A 25,911-nucleotide genomic window follows, 5' to 3' on the forward strand; every position below is an offset into this window, starting at 1 on the left:
GTTGTTCTTCAAATGGTGCTGTGGGATCTTTATCATCCACGAAGCAGGCAACCAGGTTTAATATTTCATCCAAAAGATGAAAAAAAAGCATTTCTAACATGGGGAAACAGATGTTGCAGTCCTTTTACCTGTGGGATCTAGTTGTAAACCCAGAATCAAATTTTGGGATCAAACTCTTGTCTGTTTGCTAATTGTACATGTAAATAGTAATTTGGGTGAAGTACAGGAGGGCCATTGTTGCTTATGAAAATGTATCCCACATGAATAATGACTTTCGGGAAAGGAGGGGAACAAATTTTGTCATCTCGCAGAGTGGACATGGTTTCATAAGAAGTTTGGGCTTTGAGAAGAGTAATAGAAACACTGGTATTTCACAATTGCGCAAAAAGGAACTGATGGTCATGTGACATGCAGCAAGGGCATTAGCAAGACAAGTGATAAGACTGCTTTTACATCGACTTATTTTGTTGGAACAAGACTTTCTGGAATGGAAGTTAGCTGTATGATTTACAAGGGCCGTGCTTGACTGATTTACGGTATGTGGTGATGTGTAGAAAAATATACTGTTGTGATGTAAATCATCTGCTTTCTGAGAAGTTACGATATATGGTACATTATCAGTATTTCTGTATGGGGTGGGAAACTTCACCTTTGGCAACTGTACCCAATTAATCACTCATACAGTGCGTGGCTGTACTGTTTTCTGAAGTAAGTCTTTGGAGCAGCCAGAGAGAGAGAGAGAAACTGAGAATAGCTAATGTTTGGTGTATTGGAATTTTCATTAATGCAACATATTCATATTAGTATATTTTATATTCACATGTCCAAATTTCAGAATTTGGAGTACTTTCACGGAAATGAGTAAAATTCATGCACAGTCTCTGTTCCAAGCAGCTACCGTTTTCTTTTTCTTGCTATTATTTTACCAGCTGTTTTGGGATTTTGTCCATATGTGATCTCCCAGAAAAATCTGTAGTACAGCAGCTCTATTGCGATTTTTTTTAAGCTGCAGTTATTCAGTATTTGAAACTTTTTTTCTGCATATTTGAAGAGGCAATGTCTTCTTCCAGTGGAGCTGTAGACAAATTCGCCACAGGCTGTTAGGAGAAATGCCAAACTGGTCAACTACTTAACAGTGAAAGATGTGAATTAATATCTAGTGAAAACCAAGGTTGTCGAAATTATGAACAGTTCAGGCTCATTATTATTTGGCTATTCTAATAGAATATAGTTCTGCATTATCTCTGTATTTTCAGTCAATTGAAACATGTTTGTAAAAGTAAGTAAACTGTAAAACTCCATGATTAACAGGCAAATATGCCAAGCTGGACGAGAGAAAAAAAAATATTAAATCCGAAACTTTGCCAGGAGCATCTTGGTAATTCAGTAATAAAAATTCTAGAAGTGCGGATTAGGTACAATCCCTCACCTCTTTCCTTCTACCTCTCAAAAAAAAACCCTTCCAAATCATTTTACTTTTACCTTATGTGCGCACTCACTCCATTCTGAAAACTAATGCAGTTGAGACGTGCTTAGTAGGATGCCTTGGTGAAGATAAATTATCTATTTTATTATCATCTCATTATTGTGTGTTAATGTGCTTCTGTCTGTTCAGTCCAAACATTTATCTTATGCGCTCTCTTGGAATGTGTTGATTATAATGTCCAAAGCTTGCCCCCTCTATGCCTTTGCTACAGTCCCCAAAACTGAGCCAAAGTATCCTTTCGGCAACTAGTGAATCTGGTACAAGAATAGTTTTGGCAGTAGGTGAACCGGAGTCCGATCTTTTTTGGCAGTAGGTGAATCTGGGCCAGCTCTTTGCTTCAGCAACTGGTACACCTGGGACAGCTCTCTGCTGTGGCAAAAGGTGAACTCAAACCAGCACTTTTATTTTGATGACAGGTGAATCTGAAACCAGCTGTTTGCTTCAGCAATAGATGAAATTAGGCCATATCATCCACTCTGCAGCAGGCAAAACCCATCAGAAATTCTTATTGCTGTGAGCTTAAGTAAACCACTTCGAAACCGGGAAAACACAAAACTTCAGGAATAATGAGAATATACACAGAAACCACCACAATTTTGCTTACTACCACCCCATCAACTTAAGGATACTTAAAAAATAATACCACCAAGTACTCTGGTGAAAAAACAGCATTTGTAAATGATCCTCATGTAATATTTTCACAATTACTTTCTGCTTCCATTTATTTTTGTGCAAATTTTAATGTTTCAGTATTGAGAATATTTAATATACTCCACATCATTTTGTTGCTGCACACAGTGACAGCTATGAATGTCCAATCTGGGATAGTAGAATAACTTTGGTCGGGGTTCATTTGGATTAAGGGGGTTCTATTCACTACCTTTATTAGAAAATAAACTACTGTATGAAAAGGAAGGAAATAATGTTTGTGTCAGAGTTACTTTGCTGTGTCTGATTGGTTTGCACCTTACAACATAAATAGGACCAGAAGGATTAGAATAATCCTGATAGATTAAAAGAACAAACTGGACAAGTGCCAGTCTAATGGCAACTACAGTCCTGCCTAATTAAGCAGAATAAGCAAAAAAAATGAAGATAGGAGCTCCTGCAGTGGTTCAATGGGTTTATCCAGTGAATAGCTGAGATTTACAAACAAGGAAGGTTTCAGATTTTATCTCAACTAGTTAATCTCCACTGGACTGGCAGTAGGGACACTACAGTTAGCTTGGGTGTCCCTGAGTTCAAGAAGGGAAAAAAATCAACCAGGATTCCTGCACTTGATCACAATCCAATACCCGTGCTAGACATACAAATGTGTAGATTAAGGCGAGGACAGGATTGGGCTTGGCAACAATGTCTCCAGTGATTGGATAGCCAGTTGATGCTCACTGTCCAGTCATACGCACGATGAATGACGAGTGAAGTATGAACATACGAATAATGACGGACAGGAAACGACCCTCTGGTCCATCCAGCCTGTCTCTCACAATCATGATACCTTGTGTATCACAATATATACACTCCCCAGCCCACTCCATGTGATCTCCTGGGAGAGGTGAAAAACCAGATTTAAAAACCCAGGCCAATTTGGGAGAAAAAAAATCTGGGAAATTCCTCTTCGACTCCTTTGGCGATCGAAACTAGTCCAGGAGATCACTCTGGCCTTGATAGTTCTATGCATTACATCACCTACCTTTTGTCAGAGATGATCTCCACCCCAGCCAGAAATAGATCCAGCTCTCGCTTGAAGGAGTTCAGCAAATCGGTGCCCATCGCCAGCAGCCTGTTCCAGAGGTCCACTATTTTCTGGGAAAAGAACCACCTCTTGACTTCTAACCTAGATCTGATTTTGTACAATTTAGGGAGGACCAGGGGTCACAATTTTAAAGTACTTAATTGGATCAAACTGTCAACTGGAACACAATCTATTCCTTTCATCGTCTTATAAACCTCAATCGGCTCATCCCTAAGACTACACTTCCCTAAGGTGTAAAGTCCCAGCTCTTTTAGCCTATCTTGATAAGTAAGATGCTTTAAGCTGGGAATTAGTCTAGTGGCCCTCCTCTGCAACCTTTCCGAAGCCTTGATTATCACCCACCGTGTGAGGAGACCAAAACTGGTCACAGTATTCCAAATGAGGCCTAACCAAGGTCTTGTACAAGGACAAAATAGTATACTTTGATTTATATTCAGTTGTCCTATAATTGCACCCCAACGCCCTATTTGCTCTAGCTATCGCTTCATGCCATTGCTCACGAACCTTTAGAGACCTTTGCACTGGAACGCCCAGCTCTCTTTCTTTCTCCACCTGCTTTAATGCTTTTCCCTGAAGGGTTGTCTGTATGTTTTTTTTTAATTCATTCAAGGGATGTGGGCGTCGCTGGCGATGCCGGCATTTATTGCCCATCCCTAATTGCCCTTGAGAAGGTGGTGGTGAGCCGCCTTCTTGAACCGCTGCAGTCCGTGTGGTGAAGGTTCTCCCACAGTGCTGTTAGGAAGGGAGTTCCAGGATTTTGACCCAGCGGCGATGAAGGAACGGTGATATATTTCCAAGTCGGGATGGTGTGTGACTTGGAGGGGAACGTGCAGGTGGTGTTGTTCCCATGTGCCTGCTGCTCTTGTCCTTCTAGGAGGTAGAGGTCACGGGTTTGGGAGGTGCTGTCGAAGAAGCCTTGGCAAGTTGCTGCAGTACATCCTGTGGATGGTACACACTGTAGCCACAGTGCGCTGGTGGTGAGGGAGTGAATGTTTCGGATGGTGGATGGGGTACCAATCAAGTGGGCTGCTTTGTCCTGGATGGTGTCGAGCTTCTTGAGCATTGTTGGAGCTGCACTCATCCAGACAAGTGGAGAGTATTCCATCACACTCCTGACTTGTGCCTTGCAGATGGTGGAAAGGCTTTGGGGAGTCAGGAGGTGAGTTGAGCTTTTGTCCTGCCCACGTGCATAACACTGCACTTCTCCAAACTAAACATCATTTGACAGTCACGAGCCCAGTCCCCCAACACATCAAGATCTGCCTGAAGCAGTCGAGCATGATTTGAAGTCCTAACGCTCGAACAGACCTTGGTATCATCTGCAAATTTGCAGATCATACCCCCAACACCTACATCTAGATCATTAATAAAAGTAGTAAAGAGCAACGGTCCTAACGCCGATCCCTGTGGGACACCACTGCTGACCGGTCTCCAACCAGATCCAAATCCATCTGTAACTACTTTCTGCCTACGTCCTTCCAGTTAATTCTCAATCCTGCTCAATATATAACCACTAATACGGGAAGCTTCAATCTTGCAGAGAAGCCTCTTGTGTGGTACCCTGTCGAAAGCTTTTTGGAAGTCTAAGTAGACAGTGTCTACTGGGCTTCCGTCAACCACCATCTTGGTAACTTCTTCAAAAAATATAATCAAATTTGTTGGACATGACCGTTTTTTGAAGTCATGTTGGGTGTCCCCAGTATGTCCCTCTCTATTCAAGTAATCATACATCCCTAATTATTCCTTAAAGCATCTTTCCTATTACTGATGTCAAACTAATAGAGAGTGACCACCATCCTTAGAACTGTATCCCAAGAGTCAGTGCCAATTAGTGATTGAGAAAAAAATTTGTGTGTGAAATGGGCGCAATGAGGGCCAATTTTGCAGACCGAAGTCCCACGCCTAAATGACGCCCGACCTGATATCTGGTCGGGTCATTCTTCAGGTGTCCCTGGTGTCTGCCTAAAACACGCGTTAGTTCCCTTACATATGTAAATGAGGAGCCCAACACCTTTTTTAGTTCCTCTCTACCAAATTGGATACCGATGAGCGGAGCAGGAGCCGGGTCTGGTCCGCTGGGGATTCTTCAGCGGCCATGCGGCCTAATCAAAAGGTTCATTTTTTTAAAAAGAAATTAAAATGAACCTGTGGAGCCAGGAGGAACTTTGTTTTGAAAGGAATACTCCAAGGTGAGGCTTTATGATGGCCTCGTCCTCAAGTGTTCAGAAGACAAATAATTTCTCATCACTTCAGTTTGAAGTACTGAACGCACCATGTTGTGGTCAACTGCGGAGAGAGAATGAACAGTGGGGTGGGGTGGAGGGGGTGCGGGTGAGAGAGAGGGAGAAGGGGCAAGATCTTAGACCTTCGGCTGATGATGAAGAAACACTGGAGCATAAATTGCATCAGTTCATCAATGGCATCCTCTCAAACTGCCAGCGAAGACAAGGAGCAAGTTCGCAAATGCGCAGGAAATCGCAAACTTGCTTCCATTGGTTTGCCGGCGGTTAGACAGGTCCGAATTAAAGGGCCACCAACACTACAATCAATAAAATCATTAAACATTTGTAACCTGACCTATCTGCCCAGCTGGAACGAAGATACGCCACCAAAAGCTGCGCTGGAAAATATCAGCCCTACGCTACTTTTTAAAAGCAAGATTGCGAAACAATGAAAAATTAGATTTTAAATGTGTGGAATGTCATATTACTCTTAATATTTTTTGATCATTAAAAATATTTTAAAATTAAAAATTTAAATTTTTTACCTGTAAGTTTCATCACATTAAATCATTTGCTTGGCTTTTCATAATAAGATATGTTAAATTTTTATTTAAACTAACATACAGAAGTTAACTGTGAAAGAATGATTTCGAGTTGCCTGCTTGTGGGCGTGACTTCTCTTGACAGATTCTGTGGGCGTGACTTCCATTCCCATAGTCTGTATTGGATCCAAATGAACCTGTGCTGAAATCACAGCACTGAACTTAAAAAAAACATTGAAAAGGGAGCAAGTGGGCTTCAGAGACCATGAGGTAAGTATTTTTGTAGTCTTTGTCTGCAGGATGCGTGGACGGCCTTGCCACGCCGTTCAGAGCAAGTTCTGGCCCACGGTGTTTTTACACTCTTTAAAAGCTCCGCGAAGATGCGACCTCCAAGTCAGGTTGCTAACCAGCATGTGGTGTCATTTTTAATACTTTCTGGTCATCATAAGAGTTTTTTTTTTACCCATAAATTCTTGAGAGTAGGGACAAACACTTTTTTAACTCTTTGCAACCTTTGACTCCCTATAAAGAACAAGCCTACTGGAGGGAGAGACCAGAGGAGGGGGGGGGGGGGGGGGAAAGGGAAGGGAGAAAGAGTGAGAAAAGTGGAGGGATAGTGAGAGAGGGGAGGGAGGAGAGGAAGAGGAAGAGGGAGACTGGAGGAAGGGGAGAAGAGAGGGCACAGACTTCCCATGGGAGTGGAAGGCCAAAACACGGCTGAGGTTGGCTCCTTGGCTAAAATGCTGCTCGGTTTGTCGTGTGTGTGTGTGGGGTGGAATTCAAGGACAGAATGCTTCTCATTGTGGGGGTGGGGGGGAGATCCAGGGCTTAAATGCAGCTCAGTGTGGGTGGTGGAGGCCTCCAGTCTGTATTTGGCTCAGTGGGAGGGGGGATAATAAATAAATGAAGAGGGGCAGCAGTAAAATGCAGCTTTCGTGGAGGAAAATATAGCCAGTGGGGGGAGAGGGATTAGAAAACTCAGCCAAAGAAAGGTGGGATGAGAGAAAATGTAGCCAGCGCGGGGGCAGGTATTGCCAGAGAATCTAAACTGTTGATACAAGGATAACTGCGGTAGAGAATCATAGGGAGCAAATTTGAAATGGGCCACAGCTACAGCCAGCAGGGCTGTGTGCATACAGTCTGTGGTATGGCCAATAATATTTTGGTAAAAATCAAGTGGTTTTACAAGCTCAAAGTTATGGAGGCATTCAGTTCCTAAAGCTCTGATTTATGTGGTAGACTTTGAATGTTTTCCTTGTATTTTAAAGTTATAACATTGAGTGACCTGTTGAAGCTTTGCAAAATATAATTGTTTCAGTACGGTCTGAGGGAATTTATTTTTCTTACCTCTTTATAATTTACATGACCACTCAACAGTTGTATTACAGTCTTAGTACATTAAAGTAATATTATACAAAAACACGAGCAAGACCTTTTTTTTTCTCCTTTCTATCTTTATTACTCAGTCAGAAGCCATTACCAGAAGGAACAGGATTTTAAAGTCCTTGCCCCTGCAGAGCTATGCACTTTCCTCTCTTTGTTTCTATGGAGATGTCTAACATTAAAGAACAGGGTTTACGTTAACTTTCCTGCTCCTTTTGATCAGGTGATGATCTGGACAAGGCTGAGTGTGCACTTCCTGCAAGAACTCAAACTCTTAACTTTGGAATAAAGGGAGTTAGAGCTATGCAATTGAGTTACTTTTTCAATATCTCATAAGTAATCACATTTTACATGTATATATGTGTGTGGTGAAATAAAAAGATCAGTACAAAAAGACACATTTCTAATTGTACACATAGTAAAAGTAAAATTAAGTGGGAATTGATGGGATTGCTTCAAACATGATTTTAGAAACCAGATTTTCCATGTTTTAATTGAAAATTGTGGAGATTCTTTAACCTCAGATATTCTTTTAATCTTTGGACCATTCCTTTAAAGCACAGGAATTTATTTGTTTTGGTAACTCAAGGATGCAGTATCCAGCTTCCTGTATTATTTTTGGCAGTTAACACCTGCTGATGATGTGATTGGAGGCCACAGATGGGGATGGAGAAGGAGATGTTAGTGGGGGAGGGGGCAGGTTTCGAACACTGCTTGTTTATCTTCTGTTAGAGTGATCTGAAAGGAGTCAGTTCCACAGGAGAATTGCTGTGCAGATAGTTGAGTCCAGGTTTGGACATGCTTCAGGTTAGCTTTCTCACGAGTTCAGTTAATCTGCAGTCTTGTTGTAACAGTTGGGGGCAACTTCTGAGCCCTTCTCAGGTCACACATATAAGTGCATCCACCGGACAGCTTTCTTTCAGTTGTATATTTCTTTGGAGCCTCAGGATACATGTAGAGGTGAGGTGACAAAGATCCCAGAGCTGCATCTGCTCTGATCACGTAGGGTTAAAACTTCACGGTGGTGAGGATTATTCATTATCTGTGACACATGACTACGATGTAAGCCTGTGAGAAGGTCCTAATGTGAGAACTGGCTGAACTATAAAGTGGCAACTATTTGAATTCTCTGGAGAGCTTTTTTCAATAAAGTACAAATGCAAGAAGTGACTCATATCAATGTACAATTAAATGACAAAACTGGATTTCATATTATGAATAATTTGCAACAGCAATCTCCCTTCTCTTTTACAGCCTGATAACTCAGATGCATTTGTAAGCCATGTAACCAGTCCGGTAGGTAATGTTTGATTTCATTATTGATTCAGGATTAATGTGACTAGCAAAAAAAAAAGTCCATTTGTCTTTTCAGTTGCAGCAGCAATTGATAATTTTTTTAAAATCCTTCCATTATTACGACTATGTTTATGGTAGGAAAATGTATATTCATGGGCACTATCTTGTTAGTTTTTTGCTGATAGTTGGGGCTTATTAACTGGAAGAGTTTGGTGGGAAATTGTGGAATTTTAATCCATGTTTAATTATATTTTAGTGACCTTTTTGTGCTCCTATTCTACTTCACTAGTGGTTGTAATTCTATTGCCAAACCTTTCCTTCATATCGTTTGAACATCTTGATAAACATTCTATGATTTTGTGGACACAGCACAACACTGTTGTTGGATTCTTTTAAACAAAGGTTCATTTATGTTTAACATGGCCTGTCTCTTTTAAAGTTACTGCTCAGGAACTGGAGTTGTCTAAAAAGGCACACCCTGACATCAATTGAGGCTAATTACTGAGGGAAATTTCTGTAGATTGGCAGCTGCTTATAAGTCTCTCCGACTTTGAGGAGATGCTAAGTTATCAAGGTCAGAAAACGGCAGTAGTGAATGGCTGGCTTTCTTTCTCTTTTTTTAAAGATTGCTTTATATTTGTATGATATCTAAAGGATGACAGACATGCTCGGTTGGGGGAGGAGTTACTGTGCTTGACCATGTCAGAGATTTGAATCAAAATCTATTGATACAGATGTTAACCAAATGAATTCTTAAAAGTCCTACCAATACAACTGTGTGTGCGTTTTGGCTTCCCACACTATCTGCCTAAGTAACATGTGGAAGGCAGTTCTTACTTGTTGTCCCGCCTCACTGTTTAAAGGAAACTATGGGGATGTTTAATCATAGTTCTTAACTTTATTTTTTAAATTAAGAGGCCTGGGTGACAATGTCCTTTTACTATTGTGGCCTGGGTGACAATATCCTTTTACTATTGTGGCCTGGGTGACAATATCCTTTTACTATTGTGGCCTGGGTGACAATATCCTTTTACTATTGTGGCCTGGGTTTAAACTCAGCTTAGACAGCTGGAATGAAAGGCTTGTCTTTCTGCTGACATTTAGGGTCCTACATTGAATGACCTTGGACAACCTCAATCCAGTTCCTTGTGGGCAAGGGTTCATAGTTCAAAACTACACTTAACCTGACATCGAATTGCCAATATCACTCAAAGAGTTGATGGTGATCTTTAGAATGGGAAATGGAATTATCACTTTGTACAGCAGAGATTGCTGCTCTGAGACTGACAAGGCACATTGTTGAGGCAAGGTGAAGGGAACTTTCCTGTAGATATGTCTTTGCTTACCTGATCGAGGAGTACTTGATCCCAATACTAGTTGCTTGAAACAGGAAATTGTTTCCTTCTGTGACAGACACGCTTTTTAGTAAGCAGAAGAAATCACCAAAATTAATCAATTTAGTTCTGTATTAAATTGCCAACTGAAAGCTAATTATAGATCAGAGCCTGTTTATTAAAATTGTTGAATCTTAATTATGCATTGCAGCACCTCAACTGTTGCATTTTATTGTATTTTTATTCTTTTTCAAATAATATGAATTCAGAATGTATCAAATACAGTCCCTGCCACTTACACCGTCCTCGCTTATCCCGGGCAGCCACCTGTATTGGGCAAATGGTACCGAGCGGGGGTGTTTGCTAGTGCTGTTGGGGAAGGTTTAAACTAGAGTGGCAGGGGGATGGGAACCTGAGCGGGAAGTCAGAAGGGAGTAAAGTTGAGAGCAGCAAGAGAGGGAAAGACCCAGGGGAAATTTACAATACAAATAGTACAAACAGTTTTTCAAGAACAAGTGAAAGGGAAAAGCGTAGAGCAGCGGAAAGAAAGTGCAATTTAGGCACGACAGATAAAATAAAAACTAGAAGGCGTAAGGCGATTAACCCAGCATCAAAGCTGAAGGTCAGGCTGGGGTGTGTGGCCCAACTAAGAGTTCTATATACAAATGCATGGAGTATAAGGAATAAATTAAATGAACTACAGGTTCAAGTTCAAATTCAAATTGGAGGGTATGACATGATAGCTATTACTGAGACATGGCTGCAGGATGGTCAGGATTGGGAACAAATTATACCAGGTTATAAGGTCTTCAGGAGAGATAGGGAAAATGGAAGAGGGGGAGGAGTAGCCTTAGTGATTAGAGATGAAATCACTTCAATGATAAAGGGGGATATAACGAGAGGTAAGCAGCCCACAGAGACCTTATGGGTTGAATTGAGAAATAGGAAAGGATCTAAGACTATAGTGGGAGTTGTATATAGGAGTCCTGGTAGCAGTTCTGAAGTGCTAGATTGTATAAATGCAGAGATTAGACAAGCGTGTAAGAAAGGCATAGTGGTCTTAATGGGGGACTTTAACCTTCACATAGATTGGGAAAAGCAGACTAGCAACTGTCAGAAAGGTAGTGAATTTCTTGAGTGTGTCCAGGATAGTTTTCTACAGCAGTATGTCCAAGAGGCAACAAGGGGGCAAGCCATACTAGATTTAGTAATGAGTAATGAACCAAATTTAGTTAACGGCTTAACTGTGCGTGAACATCTATCCAATAGTGATCATAACATGATCGAGTTCAATGTAGTGTTTGAAAGGGAAAAAAGTAAATCAGCTGCTAAGATTCTAGACTTGGGCAAGGCCGACTTCAATGGGATGAGACAGAGACTGTCCACAGTAAACTGGGCAAATCTGTTAATGGGTAAAACGACTGATGATCAGTGGGAAATGTTGAAAGAAACATTTAACGAGATACAGAATCGGTTTATACCCCTGAGGGGCAAGAACTTTACTTGCCAAAAAAAACAGTCATGAACAAGTAAAGAGGTCAGGGACAGTATAAGACAAAAGGAAAGGGCATACAAAAAGGCAAAAAATGGCACAGATCCTGGCGAATGGGAAAGATACAAAGATCAACAAAGGGTCACAAAATAGATAGTAAGAGCTACAAAAGAGAGTATGAAAAGAAACTTGCAAGGGATATCAAAACCAATACGACAAACTTTTATAGTTGTATTAGGAAAAAGAGGGTGGTCAGGAGCAGTGTTGGCCCCTTAAAAACTGAAAGTGGGGATATTGTTATTGACAATGGGGAAATGGCGGACATGTTGAACAATTACTTTGGGTCAGTATTTACAGCCGAAAAAGAGGATAGCATGTCGGAAATCCCAAGAAAACTTATATTGAATCGGGGACAGGGACTCGATAAAATTAACATAAGTAAAGCAACAGTAATGAAGAAAATAATAGCACTAAAGAGTGACAAATCCCCAGGACGAGAGGTTTCCATCCCAGGGTTATAAAGGAAGTAGGTGAGCACATTGCGGATGCCCTAACTATAATCTTTCAAAGTTCTCTAGATTCAGGAACTGTCCCTCTAGATTGGAAAATTGCACATGTCACTCCGCTTTTTAAGAAAGGAGAGAGAGGGAAACCGGGGAATGATAGACCAGTTATCCTAACATCTGTTGTGGGGAAAATGCTGGAGTCTATAATTAAGGATAGGGTGACTGAACACCTCGAGAATTTTCAGTTAATCAGAGAGAGCCAGCATGGATTTGTGAAAGGTAGGTCGTGCCTGATAAACCTGATTGAATTTTTTGAAGAGGTGAATAAAGTAGTGGACAGAGGAATGTCAATGGATGTTATTTATATGGACTTCCAGAAGGCATTTGATAAGGTCCCACATAAGAAACTGTTAGCGAAGTTAGAAGCCCATGGAATCAAGGGAAAAGTACGGATTTGGTTAGGAAGTTGGCTGAGCGAAAGGCGACAGAGAGTTGGGATAATGGGAAGGTACTCCCATTGGCAGGATGTGACTAGTGGAGTCCCGCAGGGATCTGTCTTGGGGCCTCAATTATTCACTATTTATTAACGACTTAGATGAAGGCATAGAAAGTCTCATATCTAAGTTTGCCGATGACACAAAGATTGGTGGCATTGTAAGCAGTGGAGATGAAAACATAAAATTACAAAGGGATATTGATGAATTAGGTGAATGGGCAAAACTGTGGCAAATGGAATTCAATGTAGACAAATGTGAGGTCATCCACTTTGGATCAAAAAAGGATGGAACAGCGTACTTTCTAAATGGTAAAAAGTTTAAAAACAGTGGATGTCCAAAGGGACTTAAGGGTTCAGGTACATCGATCATTGAAGTGTCATGAACAGGTGCAGAAAATAATCAATAAGGCTAATGGAATGCTGGCCTTTATATCCAGAGGACTGGAGTACAAGGGGGCAGAAATTATGCTGCAGCTATACAAAACCCTGGTTGGACCGCACCTGGAGTACTGTGAGCAGTTCTGGGTACCGCACCTTCGGAAGGACATATTGGCCTTGGAGGGAGTGCATCGTAGGTTTACTAGAATGATACCCGGACTTCAAGGGTTAAGTTACGAGGAGAGATTACACAAATTGGGATTGTATTCTCTAGAGATTCGAAGGTTAAGGGGTGATCTGATTGGAGTTTATAAGATATTAAAGGGAACAGATAGGGTGGATAGAGAGAAACTATTTCCGCTGGTTGGGGATTTTAGGAGTCGGGGGCACAGTCTAAAAATTAGAGCCAGACCTTTCAGGAGTGAGATTAGAAAACATTTCTGCACACAAAGGGTGGTCGAAGTTTGGAACTCTCTTCCGCAAACAGCAATTGATACTAGCTCAATTGCCAAATTTAAATGTTGTAAACAATTTTACAACACCAAGTTATAGTCCAGCAATTTTATTTTAAATTCACAAGCTTTCGGAGATTTTCTCCTTCCTCAGGCAAATGTTTCAAGATCTCCTTGAAGCCTACGCATTTATACATATTGAACAATACATGGTGTTTACAGACTGCCCCTGCAACTGCCCGTTGCCAAGGCAATCACCGTGTTCAGACAGAGAGGTGTTACCTGCAGAACCTCCGAATACACATTCAACAAAAAAACAAACAGGGAAAAAAAACAGAGAAAAAAAAACAGAGAGAGGCAGAAACATCCGGAAGGCAGAGAGAGCCAGCAAATGACCCATTATATTAAAAACAGATAACATTTGTTCGCTGGTGGGGTAACGTGTAGCGTGACATGAACCCAAGATCCCGGTTGAGGCCGTCCTCATGGGTGCGGAACTTGGCTATCAATTTCTGCTCGACGATTTTGCGTTGTCGTGTGTCTCGAAGGCCGCCTTGGAGTACGCTTACCCGAAGGTCGGTGGATGAATGTCCATGACTGCTGAAGTGTTCCCCGACTGGGAGGGAACCCTCCTGTTTGGCGATTGTTGCGCGGTGTCCGTTCATCCGTTGTCGCAGCGTCTGCATGGTCTCGCCAATGTACCATGCTCTGGGGCATCCTTTCCTGCAACATATGAGGTAGACAACGTTGGCCGAGTCACAGGAGTATGAACCATGCACCTGGTGGGTGGTGTCATCTCGTGTGATGGTGGTATCTGTGTCGATGATCTGGCATGTCTTGCAGAGGTTACCGTGGCAGGGTTGTGTGGCGTCGTGGACGCTGTTCTCTTGAAAGCTAGGTAGTTTGCTGCGAACGATGGTCTGTTTGAGGTTGGGTGGCTGTTTAAAGGCGAGTAGTGGAGGTGTGGGGATGGCCATAGCGAGGTGTTTGTCCTCATTGATGACATGTTGAAGGCTGCGGAGAACATGGCGTAGTTTCTCCGCTCCGGGGAAGTACTGGACGACAAAGGGTACTCTGTTGGTTGCGTCCCGTGTTAGTCTCCTGAGGAGGTCTATGCGATTTTTTGCTGTGGCCCGTCGGAACTGTCGATCGATGAGTCGAGCGTCATATCCCGTTCTTACTAGGGCGTCTTTCAGCGTCTGTAGGTGTCCATCGCGTTCCTCCTCGTCTGAGCAGACCCTGTGTATTCGCAGGGCCTGTCCATAGGGGATGGCCTCTTTGACGTGGTTAGGGTGGAAGCTGGAAAAGTGGAGCATCGTGAGGTTGTCCGTGGGCTTGCGGTAGAGTGAGGTGCTGAGGTGCCCGTCTTTGATGGAGATTCGTGTGTCCAAGAAAGAAACTGATTCTGAGGAGTAGTCCATGGTGAGCTTGATGGTGGGATGGAACTTGTTGATGTTATCGTGTAGTCTCTTTAGTGATTCCTTGCCATGGGTCCATAGAAAGAAAATGTCGTCGATGTATCTGGTGTATAGTGTTGGTTGGAGGTCTTGTGCAGTGAAGAAGTCCTGCTCGAACTTGTGCATGAAAATGTTGGCGTATTGGGGTGCGAATTTGGTCCCCATGGCTGTTCCGTGTGTTTGGGTAAAGAACTGGTTATCGAAGGTGAAGACATTGTGATCCAGGATGAAGCGGATGAGTTGTAGGATGGCTTCCGGAGATTGGCTGTTGTTGGTGTTGAGTATTGATGCTGTCGCAGCGATGCCGTCATCGTGGGGGATACTGGTGTATAGTGCCGAGACGTCCATCGTGGTGAGAAGTGTTCCTGGTTCAACTGGTCCGTGGGTACTGAGTTTTTGTAGGAAGTCTGTAGTGTCACGACAGAAGCTGGGGGTTCCCTGTACGATGGGTTTCAGGATGCCCTCGATGTATCCAGAGAGGTTCTCACACAGGGTTCCGTTGCCTGATACGATGGGACATCCGGGTGTGTTGGCTTTGTGTATCTTTGGGAGGCAGTAGAAGTCTCCCACGCGGGGATTACGTGGGATGAGAATGCGTAGGATGCTTTGAAGGTCTGGATCGAAGGTCTTGATCAGTTTGTTGAGCTGGTGGGTGTGTTCTTTGGTCGGATCTGCGGGTAACCGTCTGTCGTGTTCCTGGTTGTCCAGTTGTCGGTATGCTTCTTTGCAATAGTCTGTTCTGTTCTGTATGACTATGGCTCCTCCTTTGTCCGCTGGTTTGATGACGATGTTGCGGTTGGTCTTGAGAGCGTTGATGGCGTTGCGTTGTGCTCGGGTGACATTCTGGACTGTCTTCTGAGTGCGGCTGATGAATCTGGCATTGACGCATTTCCTGACAGCTTGAGCATACATGTCCAGCTGAGGGCAGCGACCCTCCGGAGGAGTCCAGTTTGACTCTTTCCTCTTCGGTTGCTGTACCGCGGATCCCTCTGTCTGCTGTTCCGGATCGTCGATTGTCTCATTGGGTTCGCTGCTGAAATCTTGGGGTTTGTGGTAGAATTCCCGGAGCCTCATTCTCCTGATGAATTCCTCTGTGTCCGCCGCGAGATTAGTGGGGTCCATTTTGGTAGTGGGGCAGAAATTGAGCCCTCGGCTGAGAACTTCGATTTCGTCTGGTTGAAGGGTGTGGTCGGATAAATTGACAATAGACTTCCCTGTGGTTGCAACCGTGGTACCAGGGGAAGCTTGGTCGTTGCTGGTGGTGATGCCGAGTTTCTCAAGCTTCCTGCTCTTGGTTTTCATGTAGGCAGCGTAGTTCCGTTGCCTCGTCTGTTTGGCGGTATAACGTAGCTGGTCTGCTGTGTCCTGAGTACAGGTTGAGAGTATGGACTCGATCTTGGTTTCGAGGTTGTGGCGTCTGCTGTAGAGTTGGTGTATGAGATGGTTGCGGAGTGTGCGAGAGGTACGGCGGCAGAGTCTCTCAGCGTAATCCGAGTTGTATGTGGACTTGAGTGGGTTCGTGATCTGGAGTCCTTTCGGGATCTTGTCTGCTTTCTTGCAGCTCTGTAAAAACTTGATGTCTGTGTCTAAATGCGCGATCTTCTTGGATATCCTTTCCACTGTGAGCCGGCAGTTTGTGGTGTCGATGGTAGTCATGATGTGGAGATGCCGGTGATGGACTGGGGTTGACAATTGTAAACAATTTTACAACACCAAGTTATAGTCCAGCAATTTTATTTTAAATTCACAAGCTTTCGGAGATTTTCTCCTTCCTCAGGCAAATGTTTCAAGATCTCCTTGAAGCCTACGCATTTATACATATTGAACAATACATGGTGTTTACCATGCAGGTAACACGGTGTTTACCATGCAGGTAACACCTCTCTGTCTGAACACGGTGATTGCCTTGGCAACGGGCAGTTGCAGGGGCAGTCTGTAAACACCATGTATTGTTCAATATGTACAAATTTAAATGTGAGATAGATAGCTTTTTGTCAACCAAAGGTATTAAGGGATATGGGCCACAAGCGGGTATATGGAGTTAGATCACAGATCAGCCACGATCTTATCAAATGGCGGAGCAGGCACGAGGGGCAGAATCGCTTACTCCTATTCCTATGTTCCTATTACCATAGGTGCCAATTACAAAGGTGCCACTTCAACTGTATTAAGCACGCCGACTATTTTGGGCAGTTCAAGCAGCTGTTGGCACCTTGCAATTAACTATCATTAAGTTATTCACTGCTTGCAAGCAGGACTTTTGTTTTGAGCATTCCTCAATTAATTTTTCCATTACTGTAAAAAATGTTTTTTGAAGTTTAACAAGAGGAAATTACTTTTAAAAAGCCTCTGGAACTCCTGCCATTGCTGCGAGCCTTTCTTGTTGGCTTTTGGAGTTTGACACCTTCCATCTCCATTTTAATATTAAATATTAAATACTCTGTGAAGACGTGTTTGAAAAGTGATCTGTTTTGTTAATGTTACTTGTCTGCTGCTTTTGTTTTTTTGTTAGGTGCTGTTAAATTTAATTTTGACACAACTTTTGAAAATAAATGAATTTCAAGGACATATTGTTCGCCTCTTGCGGAGTCCCTTTGGTAAATTCAGTTGATAATTGTGATATCGAGTTGAGTTGTATTATTGGGAAGGCAGTTCTGGCTTCACCAGCCATTGTACTTGCCATAGCGTAATGCGGTAAATCGGGTTCGCGTGAACACACCCGCTATAATCGGTGGGGATTATACTCCCAATTTTCTCCACTCCTCTCGGTGCTCGTGATTCATCCTTGTCTTAATTGGCCATTCTTTGTGAGTACACCCAGACATTGAGTGTCATTGGACTATTTGACTTGAAAGGCATCGCAATCATCTCTGGTCATGACCTCACACTGATGTCTGCCCCCTTACCCCCACCTTCCTTCGCCGAGCAGCTTTGTAGAGCAGTGAATTTTTATATTCTTGTGTCAAGGTTTTTGATCTGTTGAAGCATTTTTACAGTGCAACTTAAAAACAAAATGCAATTTAACTAATTTAGAGGTATCTTTTCATTCAGCTGTGCTTTTTATCCATTCTTCCTTTTCAGAGAAAGCAAATATAAAAGACCACAAAAGTACTCAGCAAACTTTTTAAGTTTGGCAAACACACAATGCAGTAATGAAAGTTGAATCAAAATGTAACATTACATTGTTTGCTTGACATTATAGTAAGCATAGTACAAGAGCAAAGCAGGTTAATCAAGTTGTGCAGGGCATGGAGAGACATAACTTAGGACAGATAGGAGAGAGGTTAAGGAGAAGGATAGTGAAAGAAAGAATAAGAAAAAAAAATTGAAGGAAATAAGGTACTTGGGAGTATAAATGGATCAGGTTTTCAGTGTTTTTGTGAATGTGCAAAACATTAAAAAATAAAGTCAAAGTGGAGGCATTAATTTGGAATGGAGAGATGACATAGCCTTGATAGAAACTTGGCTTCAGCTGGAGTGAGACTGGAAATTATATACATATTCTCGCTGATAAAATTTTCAGGAGGGAGATGGAAAAAAAGAGAGGAGAATTGGCCTTATTAAATACAGACATGACTTCAGCCTTAGAAAGGAAAGTTTTTTTATGGATGGGAGTGCTCAGACAGAGTCTGTCTGGCTGGAAATAATAAGGCATCTGTTACCATACCATACAACACAAATGAATGAAGGATGAAATTTGTAGGTAATTTCAAGAGGTTGGGAATAGCAACAGAATTGTAATTATGGGCAACTTCAATTATCGTAAGGTAGACTGGGGATAAACATCCGCAGTCCATAATATAGAATCATAGAAAGGTTACAGCATGGAAGGAGGCCATTCGGCCCATCTAGTCCGCACCAGCTCTATGCAAGAGCAATCCAGCTAGTCTCACTCCCCCTCCCTATCCCTGTCGCCCTGCAAATGTTTTCCTTTCAAGTAATTATCCAGTTCCCCTTTGAAGGCCATGATTGAATCTGTCTTCACCACCCCCTTGGGCAGTGCATTCCAGATCCTAACCACTCGCTGTGTCAAAAAGATTTTCCTCATGTCATCTTTGTTTTTTTTTGCCAATCAACTTACATCTATGTCCTCTGGTTCTTGACCCTTCCGCCAACGGGAACAGTTTCTCTCTATCTACTCTGTCCAGGATGTGGAGATGCCGGTGATGGACTGGGGTTGACAATTGTAAACAATTTTACAACACCAAGTTATAGTCCAACAAATTTATTTTAAATTCCACAAGCTTTCGGAGGCTTCCTCCTTCCTCAGCTTTGCGGCATCAGTGGGGCAGGGATTGCAGAGCAGTTCAGCGCCAGAAGCATTGCTGCAAGGACCTGGTTTCAATGCAGAAAAATGTTCAATGACCTGACAAAGGCTACGAAGGTAAGACTCATAACTCATATCTCTCATTACTCTCTGTTTAGCTCTGCATTATGTATAGCCTCAGCACTCGCAACCCTTCCCTTCACCACTTCACACCACTCTCCTCCAACCACGACAGCACACTTCACTCCACCTCCATCTGCTCCATTGACACATTCTGCAAATGCTGCTGTTCTCATTATCACTTCCCTCACCTCCTTACACCTATACCATCTTTCACACACCAGCAATACTATTCAGCCCTGACATGCACGTTCTCAAACCATCTCACCACGCGAACACTAACACACAGGAGAAGTGGGCGCACAATAATAGGGAGCAGGCAGTCACAGGAGGAGGCACAGCATCCATGCACACCCTGTCACCTCTGGAAGACACCGTCATGGACATTGTGGGCAGGGGGCGCATCGGGAATGTGGCTTCTGGAGAGACTAGAGAACAAGTCCCGCAGGGTTTTTAGCCATCTTCACCCTCTTTCATTTCTCACTGGTAGCTTACCCTCACACACTATGCATAATCAGGGGCTGCTGCTTTTAGTAGTCACTCATTTGTCTCTACTTACCGTTACCAATAACTGCTAACTCCTGTCCCTGTTTTCCTTTTCAGACCTAGAGGGCACAGCAGGACCGCTGAAAGAGGAAGACATTTCTTCAGAAAACCCAGCATCACTAAACCTTACCCGAGCAAGCATCAACTCGGAGAATGGCATCCCGTGTAGTTTAGAGGCTAGAGTAGAGAGGACTGCACTGGGAGATTCACCAAGCATTAGTGCACAGGAGCAAGGGCAGGTGGATAGGACGGCCCAGGGCGACCTCGCACCCCAGCACTGCTGCAGAGGGTGGAGATGAAGATCTCGAGGACCAGCTTACCGAAGAGATCTCTTGTCTACACAACACAAACTTCTAAGTGCACTGGGCAGCCCGCCAGCGAGCTACCACATAATGGCAGAGCACGGAAGAGTCTAGTTCCAACTTGTGTAGGGTGTTTGCGCAGTTAACCATGGAACCAGTGGTCAGCTCTATGAACACTGCATTGAGTCCCACAATTAGGGAGCCTGTGGCGGCAGCTTTGATAGAAGCTCAGGCTGCTGTCATCTTGGCTCTGGGCTCCAGCATGTCCTCTGGCTTTCAAAGCATGAAGGACAGCATTAATAAGAGCTTTGGCAGGGTCGAATCACTACTGCACTCTGCTCTCGCACAGAGCAGTGGGAATGTGGAGGCACAGCCATGAGAGTGGCTTTGGCTCCATGTGAGTGGCAGATGCTGCCCCCTCTCAGGATTACAGCACGCCTGCTCCCTCGCCACATTCTCAACCAGTGCTCTTGTTGGTGCCAGACAGCCAGCTGGGCCTGACCATCATGGTCACCGTGGTGATGCTGAAATTTGCAGCTGGGCCTTCTTTCGCCATAGTTACTTGAGGTCGCCCATCATGGCCATCCCAGGAGTCCTCAATGGAAGTTCAGCAGTCTTCCACCTCCCGCAGTCGCTACTGGGAATGCACCTTGTAGGAGTGCTAGAATAGGTAAACGAACGCAGAAGACAGTATGTTGGTATAGTTTGAAAAAACATTCTTGCATTACTATTGCTTTTGATGTTCTTAGTCATGAAACACCCAAGAAGTTGGACTGTTATGAGGGCATTCAGATGGTAGTTGTCAGGGCTGGGTTAAATTGATGGAGAGACTGTTGGTGCATTAGGAAGGCAAGGGAACATTCACGAGAATCTCTGATCAGTGAGTTGCTGCCTAAGAGCTCTGGCATCTGGCAGCACTACTGGACCTTGCTCTTCCGCTGCAGCCTCACTTCTTCATCCCTTTGCTCGAGGAGCCTGATGGTCTGCTGTGTTAGAGGCCTGGTTCTGGTGTGACTCTCATTCTATGCATTCTGTGCAGGGTTCCCAACCGGAATCGTGAGCCAGGTGTTCAGGGGTTAGCCCATGTCCCAAGCAGCCAGCCTGACACCCAACCGTCTGGGTGGGAGAAGGTATTGAGGACTGGTGCAGGATAAAGGCATCATGACTACTGCCAGGGTACTGGGCACTGACCTGCATAATTTGTTGCCTATGGTGGCAGACAGGTTGCAATTTAAAGGAATGGAATCCCTTCCTGTGGTAATAGGGGCCTTGGTCTTGTATGGGAGCACACAGGCAGGGCTGTGGATGCCCTGGTGTTGGGCTGCAATTCTTGACTCAGCAGGTGGCAGAGCTCAGTCACTGCCTCTCTAGAGAACTGGAGCCGCCTGACTCACTGCTCCTTTGTAAAGGTGAGGAAAGAAATTCGGTTCCTGTACATCCTCATGGTGCACAACCTCCTCCGACCTCCCCTCTTCTAGCAGCCTGTGCAGTCCTCTGCTGCTTTCCTTGCTGCCACCCCTGCTCCTCATTTTACAGCCCCAAAGGCAGACCAACCAGAATAGCCACATTCCAACAATGTTGGGAAGGCAATCCATTGACAGACTGCAGGACCTCCCAAAAAATACTCTCGAGTCCAGCTCAGGAAAAAGTAGTGAAAAATACTGACAAAAATCAACAAAACACTCTCCAGCAGCTTATGAACTTGTTGCAGAGACTTCCTTAATGGAGGTGAATACCCTTTTAATTAGTGATTCTGCAGCATGCTTCCTGACTATTAAGGCAATGACTTCTTGGTCGTGGTTAAGACCCAGCGAATCAGGCAGTCGCACACAAGAATTTAGGAAGCAGGTCCTTATTCAGGTGCAGGACCGTCATTTTAATATTTAGATCAATGCTGTGCAGCGGCCGCCTAAAAAAAAGTCTCATGCCCAAATTGGGCATGGGCCGTCCCACTGCTAAATTCATCATAGAATTATAGAATGATACAGCACAGAAGTCATCGTTGCATCTGTTTCATGCCTGAGAAAGGGGCACAACAACGTGGAATTTAGATCCCCATATATTTTCAGAAGGCATTGAATTACATGCCGCATAATAGATTTATTGCAAAAATGAAGGCATGTGTTATTATGAAGAATGTAGCTGCATGGATGAAGGGTTTGCTGGGGGAAAGAAAGCTATGTTTTCTGTCCCTAGCTGTCCTGGTGTCCTGTTTGATCCTGAGCTGAATTTCTGCCATGTGTATCTGTGCTTCATTGAATCCCACCTGCTCATCACCCTCACCCTCACCCTCACCCTCACCTACATTGGCTCCCCGTACCCCAAGACTCGGGTTGCCTTCAGGAGTCTCTGGGAATTGATTGATCGCCTGTGCGCTGCTGCTGGCGACCTGGGAGAAAGATACTTTGTACACGCGGTTTGAGCCTGTTGAAGACCATCTCGTCCTGGCTGCACTCCCTCCACATGGCTGAGGAGTTGGCCGTATGCACACTGCAGGAAGACTTCAAACTCGGCGACATCTTTGGGCCTCCACTGAGCGCCAACAAACCAGAACAGAAACCCCACGCAGCAGCGGCCCAGAACCCGAACCTGGGCCTGCCCTCCAAATGAAGTCAAACTGAACCGTGGCACAAGAGTGGCGCCCATCACACGCCCAGCCTCTTAAAATATTCATTTGCATTTAAGTTGGGTTAACCCCCAGTTTTAAACACCGCTCAAAACCCAATACGTTTGGTCATATCTACAGGCATAGGCACTTCGGAATTTCAGAAGAAACCAGCCTTCACAGTCTTGCTACAATTGTACAGGGATTTGGTGAGACCTCACCAGGAGTACTGTTTACAGTTTTGGTCTCCTTACCTAAGGAAGGATACACTCGCCTTAGAGGCGATGCAAGAAGGTTCACTAGATTGACTCCTGGGATGAGAGGGTTGTCCTATGAGGAGAGATTGAGTAGAATGGGCCTACATTCTCTGGAGTTTAGAAGAATGAGAGGCGATCTCATTGAAATGTATAAAATTCTTAGAGGGCTTGATAGGGTAGATGTGGAGAGTTGTTTCCCCAGGGTGGAGAGTCTCGAACTAGGGGGCACAGTCTCAGGATATGGGGTCAGCCATTTAGGACTGAGATGAGGAGGAATTTCTTCACTGAGGGTTGTGCATCTTTGGAATTCTCTACCCCAGAGGGCTGTGGCTTCTTGGTCGTTGAGTATATTCAAGATCGATAGATTTTTGGACTCTAAGGGAATCAAGGGAAATGGCGATCGGGTGGGAAAGTGGAGTTGAGGTAGAAGATCAGCCATGATCTTAGTGAATGGCAGAACAGGCTCAAGGGGCCGTCTGACCTATTCTTATTATTTCTTATGTTCTGATGTTGTCTCCAGTGCTGATGAAAATTCCTTGGAAACTTCAGTACCCAAACCCCTCCATCTCATAAGTTACAAAAGTAACTGGGGCTCAACTGATAAAAGACAAGTTCAGCATTAAACTAATGCATTGAATAATACTTGGAATGCCATTCCAGGATAGCAGAAATAAAAACTCGTATTGTTCAAGGGGCAGTTAGATACTGTAATGGGGCAGCATCAATAGAAAGATGAGCTGGATGTGGCAATTGTTAAAGCAGGAAAGAAAATGTGTTACTGTTAAGGCTTTTCTGTCATCCTTGAAGACAACAATTTATAATTATGTCGTGCCTTTAACACGGAAAAAACCTGAACAGAATTCACAAAAGACAGAAGGGCTGCAGAACAGCAGGGAACAGGAGTTACGAGAAATGTTAGCAGACATGATTGAAGATGTGGCTTTAAGTAGGCTTATGAAGGCGGTTAAGTGCAGCAAGGGATTCAGAGAGAATGCCAGAGTGCAGGGTCATGGTGAAACATCGAAACATAGAAAATAGGAGCAGGAGTAGGCCATTCAGCCCTTCGAGCCTGCTCCGCCATTCAGTATGATCATGGCTGATCCTCTAGCTCAATACCATAATCCCGCTCTCTCCCCATACCCCATGATGCCTTTTGTGTCTAAAATCTATCTACCTCCTTCTGAAATATATTCAGTGACTTGGCCTCCACAGCCTTCTGTGGTAGAGAATTTGACAGGTTCACCACCCTCTGAGTGAAGAAATTTCTCCTCATCTCAGTCCGAAACGCCTTCCTAACTACTTGTTGCATCTGCATGTTTGCTTTCAGTGTCTGGTGTACAATAACACCCAGGTCCCTTTGTACATCACCATTTATATAATACTCTGCCTTTCTGTTTTTCCTTCCCAAGTGGATAACTTCACATTTATCCACATTATACTGCATCTGCCATGTATTTGCCCACTCACTCAACTTGTCTAAATCGCCTTGAAGCCTCTTTGCATCCTCCTCACAACTCACGATCCCACCTAGTTTTGTGTCGTCAGCAAACTTGGAAATATTACATTTGGCTCCCTCATCCAAATCATTGATATATATTGTGAATAGCTGGGGCCCAAGCACTGATCCCTGTGGTACCCCACTAGTCACCGCCTGCCACCATGAAAAAGACCCATTTATTCCTACTCTCTGTTTCCTGTCTGTTAACCAATTTTCAATCCATGCCAGTATATTACCCCCAATCCCATGTGCTTTAATTTTGCACACTAACCTCTTTTGTGGACTTTATCAAAGGCCTTCTGAAAATCCCAATAAAGCACATCCACTGGTTCTCCCTTATCTATTCTACCAGTTACATCCTCCAAAAACTCTAGTAGGTTTGTCAAACATGATTTCCCTTTCATAAATCTGTTTTGAGTTTGTCTAATCCCATTGATATTTTCTAAGTGTCCTGTTATCACTTCCTTTGTAATAGACTCTAGCATTTTCCCTGCTACTGATATTAGGCTAACAGGTCTGTAGCTCCCTGTTTTCTCTCTTCCCTCCTTTTTTAAATAGTGGGGTTACATTTGCCACCCTCCAATCTGCAGGAACTGTTCCATAATCTATAGAATTTTGGAAGATGACAACTAATGCATCCACTATTTCCATGGCTACCTCTTTTAGTGCTCTGGGATGCAGATTATCAGGCCCTGGGGATTTATCGGCTTTCAGTCCCATTAATTTCTCCAGCACTTTTTTTTACTAACACTAATTTCCTTTAATTCTTCCTTCTCACTAGTCCCTTGGTCCCTAGCATTTCTGGGAAGTTATTTGTGTCCTCTTCCATGAAGACAGAATCAAAGTATTTGTTTAATTGCTCTGCCGTTTCCTTGTTCCCCATCATAAGTTCTCCCGTTTCTGACTGTAAGGGACCTACATTTGTCTTCACTAATTTTTATCTTTTTACATAGTTGTAGAAGCTTTTACAGTCCACTTTTATGTTCCTTGCAAGTTTACTCTCATTCTCTATTTTTCCCCTCTTAATCAATCTCTTGGTCCTTTTTTGCTGAATTCTAAACTGTTCCAAATCCTCAGGCTTGTTACTTTTTCTGGCAACTTTGTGACTCCTCTTTGGATCTAATACTATCTTTAATTTCTTTTGTTAGCCATGGTTGGGCCGCTTTTCCTTTTGTGTTTTTGCGCCAGAAAGGAATGTATGATTGTTGCAATTCATGCATTTGTTCCTTAAACAATAGCCATTGCCTATCCACTGTCATGCCTTTTAATGAAACTTCCCAATCTATCATAGCCAACTCACTCCTCATACCTTCGTAGTTTCCTTTGTTTAGATTTAGGACCCTAGTTTCGGATTGGACTACTTCACTTTCCATCTTAATTAAGAATTCTATCATGTTATGGTCACTCTTCCCTAAAGGACCCTGCACATTATTAATTAACCACTTCTCATTGCACAATACCCAATTTAGTTTAGCCTGTTCCCTGGTTGGCTCCTCAACGTATTGGTCTAAAAAAC

The 25,911-nt window shown here is 43.5% G+C and overlaps 1 protein-coding gene across 6 annotated transcripts in view; it reads left to right on the plus strand.

Annotated features, from left to right (window-relative positions):
- LOC137341956 (tensin-3-like) overlaps positions 1 to 25,911 on the plus strand; it is a 385,280-nt gene that overhangs the window by 198,527 nt on the left and 160,842 nt on the right. For all 6 annotated transcript variants that reach the window (XM_068005512.1, XM_068005503.1, XM_068005521.1 and 3 more), the window contains one exon: positions 8,644 to 8,685. In XM_068005512.1, the coding sequence (XP_067861613.1) occupies positions 8,644 to 8,685 (42 nt within the window). The remainder of the gene's footprint in view (positions 1 to 8,643; positions 8,686 to 25,911) is intronic.

This window comes from Heptranchias perlo, chromosome 2 (genome assembly GCF_035084215.1).
Source record: "Heptranchias perlo isolate sHepPer1 chromosome 2, sHepPer1.hap1, whole genome shotgun sequence".
Classification (NCBI taxonomy): domain Eukaryota; kingdom Metazoa; phylum Chordata; class Chondrichthyes; order Hexanchiformes; family Hexanchidae; genus Heptranchias; species Heptranchias perlo.